General features: G+C 39.9%; 1 protein-coding gene across 2 annotated transcripts in view; it reads left to right on the forward strand.

The window, feature by feature from the left end:
- Positions 1-1,391: 1,391 nt before the first annotated feature.
- Positions 1,392-12,431, forward strand: part of TM2D3 (TM2 domain containing 3) — a 34,735-nt gene continuing 23,695 nt past the window's right edge. The window contains exons 1-3 of one of the 2 annotated variants that reach the window (XM_075557951.1): positions 1,392-1,529; positions 1,941-2,030; positions 7,491-7,648. In XM_075557951.1, the coding sequence (XP_075414066.1) occupies positions 1,439-1,529; positions 1,941-2,030; positions 7,491-7,648 (339 nt within the window). In that variant the 5' untranslated portion in view covers positions 1,392-1,438. The remainder of the gene's footprint in view (positions 1,530-1,940; positions 2,031-7,490; positions 7,649-12,431) is intronic. The other variant, XM_075557952.1, reaches the window with a different exon arrangement.

Here is a 12,431-nt window from a genome sequence, read left to right on the forward strand (position 1 = left end):
TTTACACTATGTTAAATGTTCTATTTGAATGCTTCTAATTCATAATTGTCCATCTTTAGAAAAATATTCATTCCCCAAATAAGACTCATCACACATTATTTCCAATGTTTCAACTCCGGGCTCACATCACAATAAATTGCTCACCTAAAGTTAGCAATTTTTTAATGGGATATTCTAATGCTTTATAGAGTCGAGTGAATTACAGAGTTTGACTGAGAAGAATATCTTAATTTAGATGGCTTTATGTCAACAGTATTTAGCTACCAATCAAGAAATATTTTTGACTAATTACTGTGAAGTTCAAAATAAATTTAGACATGCTCTCTTCTCTCAACACATAATTTAGTTAGCTTCCTATGCACAGTAGACCGTAAAACTGTTGGTACACAAAATAGTAATTATATTAGAGCTATATAGTACAAATTGTCCTATAATCTTCTAAGTCAATATTTCCGTGCTTATTTTTGGTCAAACACATGTGTACTTTTTTATTATTCAAACAAGCTCTTGGGGGAGTGGCATGCCAGAAGACTCAAAAATGTCTGTCCTTGTGACAAGTAGGTGGGAAAAGAAAAACATGTCAACAGAGTAAGATGTGCTGGGCAAACATGCTCAAAGTACGCCAGCCTGGGGTGTAGCTTCCTCTACAGAAGACCAGCCGTCCTTAGAACCCTCATGTCATAGGACTATTAACCCGGTCCTTCAAGCCCTGGTGGCGCAGTGGTTGCGCAGGGGGCTAACAGAAACCATGAGCAGCTCCGCTCGGGGAAGACTGGCTTTTCTTCTATTCCGTACACAGTTCCAGTCGGAAACTCACAGCGGGGCGCTGGCAGTCAGCATTGAGTCTGGTCTTTCCGTTTTCAAGAGAAGTCTCTTCTCTTCCATTCCCTGGGAACTTTCTTGAAATAATGCCTACCGTTAAGGATTGGCCGACGCCTAAGCCTCTGGTCCAGGCGAGCAGCCCCTCGCCACAGGCCCGTGGCTTGCGGCAATGACCACTTCCAGCTCGTGGTAACATCCCCACTAACCCGTTTCTTCATCTAGAGAGTCAGTCTGAGATGAAGTGTCCATGTCATCAACATCTTCATGTAGTGCCAGGTATAGTGGCAATTTTTCTACCGAGCACGTTAGAGCAAACCTAGAGAAAAATGGTGCCCAATTTCCCAATGTGCCTCCACTGCACTTCCGTCTCTAGCAATGGAAGACACGCGGACATTTCCAGCCAAAGGAATAGGAGGCGTCTGGGAAATGTGGACTCAAGGGGTCGCGGCGGCCCGCGACCAAACCAGTTCCCCGGACGCGCTCCCCGGGAGGCGACGCAGGGCGAACGCGGCGCGCGGAGCCACGCAGGCGGCGCGCCGACCCCGACGTCGGCTCCCGCGGCCCCGCCCCTCGACGCAGACCGCCCGGCGTGCCCGGCAGGGCGTGGCTCGGCAACATGGCTGCGGCGGCGTGGCTGCGGCGGGCGGTGTGTCGCTCCGGTTGCGTGCTGCTCTTCCTTTCGCAGTTCTACATCTTGTCGGGCGGTGGTGAGTGCGAGCGGGGATCCGCGCTGGGCGCGGGCCGAGTGGCGGACGGCACCCCCCTCCCCGAGCTGCCGGAAGTCGTGCTGAGGCGGCGGCGGGCGGGTGGCGGGGCGGAGGGCGGCGCGTGCTGGACGTCCGGTCGGAATCCCAAAGGCCGACCTGTTCTGAGACTCCCGCCGGCAAAGACCGGAGGACCGAGCGCCCGGGGAAGCAGAACTGAATCCCGGTGCCGCTCTGTTCTCGAGACGTCCAAAGAGCTAAATTGTTTACCTGCTGGCGTCTCGCCCTGTAGTTTGATGCGCAGCCGAGCCGGGAGGCGTTCATGAGTAATACTAGCAGCCTACTCTAGACCCTAAGTGTTAAGCTCAAATCCAAATTTTCTTAACCCTGGATAACGTGTTTCTCTAATTATAGGATCCTTAAATTTAGATTCGCAGCCGCTGGCTCAGTCAATAAAGGACCCGGGTCCGACACGTACATTCACAGTAGTTCCCAGGGCAGCAGGTACTAGATGTTTTGTATTCTAGTAAATGTGCATATTTGTATCTAGTGGTTTTAATTTTTTAAAATAAGATTTATTTTAGTATTCAAAATCAATGGCCATTGTTTAACATGTTATCATTTTTAGATTATGTGAAGGGCAGAAACACATGTTTCTGTTTTATTTGAATACCCTTTTAAAAAAAATTAAAAGATCATTTTATTGGGGGCCCTTACAGCTCTTACAATAATCCATACATCAATTGTATCTTATTTGAATACCTTTTGACAATTCTGCCTCATTTCTTTTTGCAGCTCCACAGCCCTAATTTCCATCCCCTTATTTCATGTTCCTATCATTTTACCCAATCCATCCATCAAAATAACTTTGAACTAATGCTTCTATTCAGAAACAGCCTTCTACTTCTTGAACCATTTTCTTGATGTTGAGTTTTAAAGGATCCCCCAAGCATATGTGAAATGGAAGACATGACATGGAGACCCACAGACTTATGAGTTTAGATCTAATTGTTTTACTGTGACCTTGAACAAATTACTCTCCCTTAGGGCTTCAGTGGCCTTTAAGATGATAAGGTTAGACTGAATTTCTAAAGTAATTTTGGCATTCTGATTCCAAGTGTCCAAGTTCCAGACACAGTAATGTAGCAGAAAAGCAGGAATTTTGTGGGATTGTTACCTGTGCAAAGCAAAGTGGAAAATGGGTAGATTTTTGACACTCTGTTTGCTTCAAAAGTGTCTGGTTAAATACTAGCAAGTCAACTTACTCCATTTTCTTTTTTTAATTTTTTTAACTTATTCCATTTTCAAGGACAGGAATATTTTAGTCTCGGGAAAAGAAGGAGAATGTGTCCAAGCCTGTTACACATTTAATCTTTAAAGTAATAAACTTTACCTTGCTAGAATTGGAGGCAGCACCAACCACAGGCATAGAAGTCCTTTTTTTCATCAAGGCTTCTTTGGGGTGTCAACTTTTAGAATCAGACACTTCTATCTAGTTCTTGAACCTGAGGATTATGTGTTAATAATTTTTTTATATACTGAGTTATCAGGCTTACCCATTTAAAATACGCTTACTCCTCACCAGCACCACATTTCACAATTATAACAGTAGCAAAAGAAAAAAAATCTAGCTATTTTGTGTATTAATAAAAGTATATCGGGCAGTAGAAAGTATCACTGGCTGTGTTGGTTAAGGTTGTAGGTTATCTTGGCTGAACCATGATTCTTTTGTTTGCCAGGTATGTAATGAGTTATACAGTAATGGGGTAATTATATAATAATGATGAAGTTATCCTCCATTTTCACATAATGCTGATTTTGATATAATGACCTGAACTTTGGAACCTATAGTGTTGGTGAGAAGTAGGTATAATGACTTCAAGTAGGACCACTTTTAAACAAGCTTTAGTATGTTTTGATAAGTAGAGCCTTTGTTTTTGTAGTTTTGTCCTTCCGTATTTCCATTATATCAATGAACTGAAAATAGAGGTTTTGTTCAGGAGATAGCAGATACTTGAACTTAAAATGTAGATGATTTTATAGAAAATAATAAGAATTATTTTGGATGTCTGTGAAAACCCCACTTCCACATTAACATTATTCTCATTTTGGCTCTTTCTTAATTAGTGAAAATTATCCTACACCTAGGTAGGCTAGTCGGGATTGATTGCAACCCTGTAAAAAGGTTATTAGTATAGAGACAGCTATTTTGATTAGTATAAATGTTATACCAATGTGGACTGATGACACAATTTTTTCCAAAGGGTATAATAAGAAAGTATCTGTGGCTTCATTTCCAAATTGGTGAATTAAGTGAAAAGAACCTAAGATAAGAAGTAAGAAAATAGTCCTGGTTCTGGTTTTGCCAGACTCCCTCTGTGATTCTGCAAAGATACTAACAACTCTCAGCTTTAGTTTTTCATCCTATGAAATGATAGTTGTTGTTTACTGAGCCCGTATCTGTACCCAGCATTATATAACATAATTCAATGGCACCCAGTCATTTCCTGCTCATAGTGACCCTATAGGACAGGGTATGGGTTTACAAGACTTTAACTCTTATGGGCTGGTGGTTTCAAACTGCTGACCTTGCAGTCTAGCTTGTAACCACTGCAACACCAGGGTTGAGCACCTTTAATTTTCAAAGCCTTTGGGGACACATTAAGCATAAGATAACTATGAGTTGGCATCAACTTGAAGGCAGTGAGTTTTTTTTTTAACCAATAAAATTCTTGGCTCTTGAAATGTTAACCCCAAGTTACATAGCTGACTGATATCTGAATTCTGCTTTAGTTGCAAGTGCCTCAACTCCAACTCTGCTTTTACCATTCTGGTACTCTAGAGACTGATCGCTATATTTCTTCATAACAATAAAAAATGAGATAATGTATAGACCTTCCTCCCATCAGGTTTCCATGTAACAAGGCAACTTTTTAACCATATTCCCCAGAACAGTGTCATACAGTGAAGTTAATTTAAGCCCTCATAAAGGGTATACTCTTGGAGATAATAGAATAACCCAGTTACAGTTTATTGCTCTTATAAATTGGTCCCCAACAAAAAATAATGCTGTGTTTTGAAGGTTACTGGAGCTATAACTCTTTATCTCTTGTGGTAGTGTGTGTGAATTTGAATCACCCGTTAGTGAGACACTCTGGTTGCTATAAGGGAGAATGATGAGGCTGTTTACTCCCATAAAAACTTTAAAGTCTTAGAAGCCCACAAAGTCAGTTCTCTGTCTTCTTGAGTCCCTGTGAGTCTAATTGACTTGAAGATGAGTTTTGTTTTTTGTTTAATGTTGCAGCAGGATCTGGCGTTGTGCTTGTTTGTAGTTACAGGTATGCTTAGTGACTACGTGTGCAGAAGCCTGACCTCGCATTCACTGAGTATATTCCAGCTTAGAGCAGTGTGTATCAGGTTTGACACACACCTGTGGTTGTGAGATGGCTCATGATGAGGGCTCACTATGAGTCATAACCACCTTGATAGCATCCAACAGCAACAGCACAATCAGTGTGAGGTACACATGGCTGAGGCTGCTGGGTCATTTTTGTATGCTGATGTTTGCTTGAGTTAACAAGTAAGGAATAGGCCTGGTTGCCTCCCACCATCATGATCCATGCATGACAACAGGCACACAGTTATATAAGTTCTCTTAACTCTGAATTATATTTTATATCTTTGAATCTTTTTTTAAATCAGGTTTATTGAAGTGTATTTTACCTACACATTTTCCTCTTTTTAATTGATAGTTCTGATTTGGCATGTGCATGGAGGCATGAAACTACCACCATAATCAAGATGAAATAGTTCTGTCATAGCTACTCTATCCCCCAGGTTGCCTTATGCCTCTTTGTAGTAGTGACCACTGTCCCCATTCCCAGCATTTGACAACCACTTTTTTGTGTGTGTGCCTATATTTTTGCCTTTTCCAGAATGACATATATATATATATAAAATCAAACAGTATGAACCTTTTAAACCAAAACCCAATGCCATTGGGTAGATTTTGACTCAAAGTGACTTCATATAGGATTCTGAGGCTATAAATCTTTTTTATTTTTAAGGCTATAACTCTTTATAGGAGCAGATAACCCCATCTTTTTCTTGAGAAATGGCAGTGGGTTAGCAGGACACTGCTTGCAGTTTGTTGCATTACAGTGCTTCCCCAACAGCGCTACCAGGACTCCTTTGGCCAGGCTTTTTGAGACTTAGCCGTATTGCTTGGCTTTATAAGTTGCTATGGTTTTTTTTTCAAAACCCTGCTTCATATTTATATCTCACTTTAACTACCATCAAGCTGTTGGACTTAATAACAACCCTGTGGAACAGAGTAGAACTGCTCCTGTGGGTTTCTGAGAAGGTAAATCTTTATGTGAGGACACAGACTCATCTTTCTCCTGTGGAGTAGTTGATGGTTTTGAATTGCTGGTCTTACAGTTAGCAGCTCAACATGTAACCCACTAAGCCACCAGAGCTCCATATTTATATATACATCGTATATACTTGTGTATAAGCCGAGTTTTTCAGCACATTTTAAATGCAGTTTTTGTGGTAAAATTAGGTGCCTCACTTTATGGTCAGGTAAGCTTATACTTGAGTATGTATGGTACTTTATATATAACAACTTCACTGTTTTATAGGTATCTCAAAATTAATATATCTGAAATACAACTCTGCTGTACTTCCTCAATCATTTGATCAAACAGATAAAAATCCCTGTTCCAAAATATTGCTTGAATCAAAGGCATGGTTCCTCCCTTAATTTTCATTAAATGTAAATAGCCACATTTTTCTTATGGCCAAAATTACTTTTTTAAAGTGTGCATCTGATTAATTTACTCTCCTGTTGCACTTTGATGAAAACCCAGACTCCTCCTGCTGCTGGACTGCATGAAGTGGTGCCTGCCTGGTGTTTTTCCCACCTGTCCTCTTCTCACTTAGCTTCCGAATAGCCCATTGAGCTCTTTCCTACCCAAAGTCCTTCATTCTTCATCTCTGGGCCTAGAACACTTTGCTTAGGTGAATATTTGTTACTGTTAGTTTTTAGGTTTATATACCATCACCTTAAAGAGTCCCCCTCTTAGATTCTATTGGCTGAAGCAGACATCTCCCCCGCTGCTTTTTTCCTCTCTCACTGCCCACTGTGAAATCCTTCATAGCACTTTTCATGATGTGATAATTCACTTGTCTAGAGATCGGTCTTGTCTTTTTCATCACAACAGTTCCAGTGGAGCATAAGTACTTAGTAGTCTATGTGATGAAGGATGACGGAGTCATATACTGGGAGCAGTAGCATTAATGGCCACACAGTACTAGTGGCAAATCCAGTGTGCCTCTGCTCCGATATGGGACATCCTCCTGTGCATGATAATTCCTTTCATGTTCCTCTTTCTACCTATAGGGTCACCATGAGTTATAAATAACTAGATGGCTGTGGTTATTTTAGGGGCCCTGGTGGCATAGTGGGTTATGCGTTTCGCTGCTAACAACAGGACAGCAATTTGAATCCATCAGCCGTTCCCAGAGAAAGATTTGGCTTTATATTCCCGTAAATAGTTATAGTTTCAGAAAATCACAGGGATGGGTCTGCCCTATCCTATAGGGTTGTTAGGAATTGTAATTGACTTGACGGCAGTTTTTGCTTTTATAGGTTTGAGTAAGGATTTTCATGAAAGGGTGTTATTTTCCATTTTGTATTAAATAAAGTTCTCAAAGGTAGATATTCAAATTTCTACCAGTTTACTGTACGTTTCCTTTTATTTTACAGTTATAGCTGTATTTTGAGGCAGTAGTGGGCCGACTCTTTTCTTTGCTAGTCAGTTGTCACATACCTAACTTCAGCCTAGGCAGTCTCCCTTATATCTCATTGCTCATGACTGTTTCTTACAAATGATTATTTTCTTTTGTTATTCTGATCAGTAAGTATTGTATGAGAATATGCTTCTCTCTCACCTTGCATAGAAAGTACTGAAATCCCACCTTATATGATGAAGTGCCCAAGCAATGGTTTGTGTAGCCGACTTCCAGCTGACTGTGTAGAGTGCAAGACAAATTTCTCCTGTGTGTATGGGAAGCCTGTCACTTTTGAATGCACAGTCAAGCCTTCTGTTACATGTGTTGTAAGTACTGCATCTTACTTATTTTAAATAATTAATTTCAAACCTACAATTAAAAGTTTATAGTTTAGGCTTGATCATTGAGAGAAAATTATGAAAGTGATATTTTAGAAGCAAGTCAACTTTATCAGACATTTTAAAATTCCATTTCAAAGTGCTATTTGGGTGATAAATTGGAGTAATTAACAGAAAAATTGGAAATTTTAAACGTTCGTCCCATAAAAAATGGCCCTGTTACCATCACTCTTAAATCCAAGGCTTTTGTAGTCACTAGCCCTTAGAACAGTGGTTCTCAACCTGTGGGTCGCAACCCCCTTTTTTGGGGGGTGGGGGGCTCAAATGACCCTTTCACAGGTTATAACAGTAGCAAAATTACAGTTATGAAGTAGAAGTGAAAATAATTTTATGGTGGGGGTCACCACAACATGAGGAATTGTATTAAAGGGTCATGGCATTAGAAAGATTGAGAATCACTGTCTTAGAAGCTAGGCTGCAATTCCCATAGTCAGCAGTTCAAAACCACTGAGGGAGAAAGACTGAACTTTCTACTCCTGTAAACATTAACAGGAGTAGAAACCTTGGAAATCCACAGGGGGTCATTATGAGCCAGTATTGACTTTATGGCAGAGTTCGGTTTTGCTTTTTATTCCTTAGAGCAGTGGTTCTCAACCTTCCTAATGCTGTGACCCTTTAATACAGTTTCTCATGTTGTGTTGACCCCCAACCATAAAATTATTTTTGTTGCTGTTTACTAACTAATTTTGCTACTGTTATGAATCATAATGTAAATATCTGATATCCAGACTGTATTTTCATTTTCACAATTGAGCATAATTAAATATAATTAAAGCATAATGATTAATCACAAAACAATATGTAATTGTATATTGTGAAATATTTATGTGTTTTCCAATTGTCTTAGGTGACCCCTGTGAAAGGGTCATTCGACCCCCAAAGGGGTTGTGACCCACAGGCTGAGAACCGCTGTCTTAGAGAGGGCTCGAGGGTACCAACTTTACAGCACCTTGGAGGCAGCCCCAGAGCTGCTAAATTGGGAAAATTTAGCTCCAGCTGTCTTTGAATTCTGTCCTAGAAACTCAGCAAGCTAGGGTAGTAATGAGTACTGAAGCAGTGTTTTACGCCGGTCATGCTATAACGAGCAGGGTATGGGGTTTATTAATCTCTTTTATAAAACAAGTGGCTGCATCCAGATCAACCTTTCCTAAAGATAATCTATAAAGTATGTATAAAGCAGGTATGATTTCTTCACATGGATTCTGTGCTCTTTTAATGAAGGAAAGGTAACCAATGTTTTTGGGTTAATTTTTGTGATAAGGAGAAGGTGGACGCAGTCAATAGTAGGGTGCCTATGGAGCCATATATATATTGTTTAAAATCAAGTAACTTCCTATCCTTTTTAGTTATCAGAGTAGATTTTAGGTGGATCTAAGGTTTAATGTGAAAGTGAAACCTTGCAGGACCAGAGACACAGTTATTAAAATAATCTCAAAGTTGGAACCTTCTTCTAAATTTGAAATAAAAACTTAAAACCACAGAAAGAAGAATTAATAAATTCGACTACTAAAAATTAGAATTTTAGTGAGGTTAACAAAGCATAAAGACAAATGGCAAACTAGGAAAAAATATTTCTAACAAGTGACAAAATACTACCTTGATATCCATAATTAGTAAAGGTTTGAAGTAGATGAGAAAATAATTGCAATCTATAGGAAAATGGACATTGACATTCCATTGAAAAATGCCAGTTCGCTGGTATTAAAAGCTTACAGGCCAGCAGTTAACATCCCTTGTGGATTTTCTTAATAGATGGTAAAATCTGTGAGCTGCATGTAGCTTGACTGTGCCAGTGGTCGTGGAAGTGGACACAGCAGTAATCGTCCATGAGTGCTAGACTAGATGATGATTAGAGATGTTTCAAAAATTTAGGACTCAGATTGGCATCAGGCTCATGGAAAAGGGATTTGGGTTCTACTCATAACTTGTAGTTCAGTGATCTTAAACAAATGCACTCATTCCTTTCCGCTATCAGTAGCCCTGCAGATTACAAAAAAGTTTGTATGTGTGCTTTTACTTTTATTGAGCAATAATTCACATAATTCAGTGTCATATCAAGAAGAATTGTACAATCATCGCTAAATCAGCTTTGGAACCTTTTCTTCTTATGCTCATTGCTGCTGACTCCCCATTTCTCCCACCCTCCTCGTGTTTGCCCTCAGGAAATATGAATCCAGCTACTATTTTCCTTAATTCCCCCAATACCAGTTTCTCTATAGAGATAAACATACAAAACAATGGAAACCTACAAACAAGGACCCACCAATAATGATCTTGTGAAACAGTTAAAGTCATCGATCGAAGAGAAAGCAGAGAATATAAAAATTTAGAATAAATTCATATTGGGTTCAGAGGGAGATCAGATTACAAAGTAATACATTCCAGTCTCAAACTCACTACCATCTACTCATAGTGACCCTGTAGACTGCCCCTTTGAGTTTCCCAGACTAGGAAGCCCCTCTTTGTCCCGAGAAGTGACTGGTATTTTCACTGCCTATCTTGTAGATAGCAGCCCATAGAATAACCACTATACTTCCCAGGCTGTACTCCAGCCAAGTACAGTCGCTAAAATCTTTTTTATAATGCTCTTTGATATTAGGTTTGTTCATTTTCCTAGTCTGAATTGGGGGTTCACCAGGGACTCAACCCACGGGCTACTACTATCATCTGCAAAGTGGGGTTTTAGAATTTAGGCATTGGTCCCACTCCCTCCCAGGTTTGGATCTTATTGTTTGCTTCTTTGGTTCACACAGGCTGGTACGCTGCTTTCTTGGGAATTTAGCTGACTCCTCACTTAGTTGGCTGCTTGTTTCGAGACAAAGCCTTGAATACCCCAGATTGTATTTCTCATTATAGCTTGGCATTATTGGATTTCTTGCTTGGCATCCATTACTTCAGTAGTCTCCTCATGTGGGCAAATACCAGGCAAGGCCATACCGTAAGAACTGGTTGTTCTTATTTTATGTCCATAATCAACGAGAGCTCAAAATCATCCCAACTATTGTTTCTGTACTCCCTGGTTCCCTTTTGGAGATTGTGGTATTCTATTACAATACATCGCAAATCTCCCCATGGGGCTTAAAGCCACCCTACTTGTAGTAACATTATTTTAGCCAATAGTAAAGCATTGTTGAGCAAAGGATTTTATACATGTGTAGAACTTTTTAGCAGCAGACTCTGATATGAAGATTTGTATATCTTCAGAATGTGGATTACTGTACACTTGTTACATGCTGGGAGGATTGAAGATAAGACAGTTCTTAACAGTAACACTCATGAAGGCTGGATCATGCCTGGTAAACTTAACACATGTCACATAAATGTAGAGAGAGCCTGAAAACAGTAAATATATATTGGTCTAAGCCTTTTGACTCTAAGGTTACCATTCGTTGGGGTACCTTCAGAGCTTAGGTCCAAGCCCACCCAAAGTCCACCAATTTCTTGATCTTGGGTTATTGATCTTATCCAACTAGGATTTCAGCTTAAAATTCAAGGAAGTATTTCCATTCCTTGGTTCTATTATAAGCTAATTTAAGATAAAGTCCAGTACTCCTGTTGGTGTTTCCAATTCAGGTCCTTCTGATGTGGTCTATGAAGTATGCGATGTACCTCAGCAAGGCAGAATCTAATGTATGTGTTATGTATAGCACCTTGCTTGGGTTATCAGGTTGGTTGGGAACGTGGTCAAAAGTGTCCAGCTAGAAACAGTACTGGGTTTGTTTTCCCCTGGGGTCTCTAAGCAAAGTTACATATTTTTCTTAATGGCTGGGTACCCTACTCGGCTCACCCACAATCAGAAGTACGGTTGCCCCCATCAATACAGATATAACACTCCTCTTGATCTAATGTCCCAGTAAAGTTCACTAGGATTGTTTATTAATTTATGGTGACTGTAGAACATTATTTTATGGCGGGAATTAGTATTCTCCCTCCTATATGGGAAACTGACTCCGTGTGAGGCCACCCCTCGAAGTAGTTTTGTAATTGATTAACTCCAACGTCATGGTTTTCATGTCTCTTCAAGTCACAGGTGTTTGTGGTTTCATCACCGTTTGTTTGTTTGTTTGTTTGTTTTAAGAGATGCACAGTATTTCATTGTATGTCTGTGCCATAGTTCTTTACCCTTTCTGCACCTTTGGGCTGTTTTCAGCTTCTCTCGGTTGTGAACCTTGCTGCTGTAAACATGGGAGAGCGTATGTCTGTGTTCTTTTATTTCTTTTGGGTTTATGCCCAGCAGAGATATTACTGGGTTGGATGATATTTCTGTTCCCAGTCATTTCAGGAAGTTCCATATCAGTTTTCACAGTGAATATATACATTTATAATGCCACCAGCAGTGTATGAGAGTTCCAATCTCACCACACCCTTTCCTGCATTTGTTCTTGGATTTTTTTTTTAATTGGGTTACTGTTGTGGGAGTAAGGTGATGTCGCATTGTTTTAGTTTTTGCATCTAGTGCTCTTGAGCATTTCCTTGTGTGTGTTTGTTAGTTATTCAAGTGTCTTTGTTGAATTCTCTGTTCATGTCCTGTGCCCACCTTTTAAATGGATTATTTGTTTTCTTGTTGTGATGTTGCAGAATTCCATGTATTTTAGTGATTGGTCCCTTGTCTGTTGTGTTTTTGCTAGATAGTTTTTACCAATCTGGGTTTCTCATTTTATTCTTTCTTGAAATCTGATCTGCATAAGTGTCTTATTTTTAATAAGTCCAA

Source organism: Tenrec ecaudatus, chromosome 9, assembly GCF_050624435.1.
Source record: "Tenrec ecaudatus isolate mTenEca1 chromosome 9, mTenEca1.hap1, whole genome shotgun sequence".
Lineage (NCBI taxonomy): Eukaryota > Metazoa > Chordata > Mammalia > Afrosoricida > Tenrecidae > Tenrec > Tenrec ecaudatus.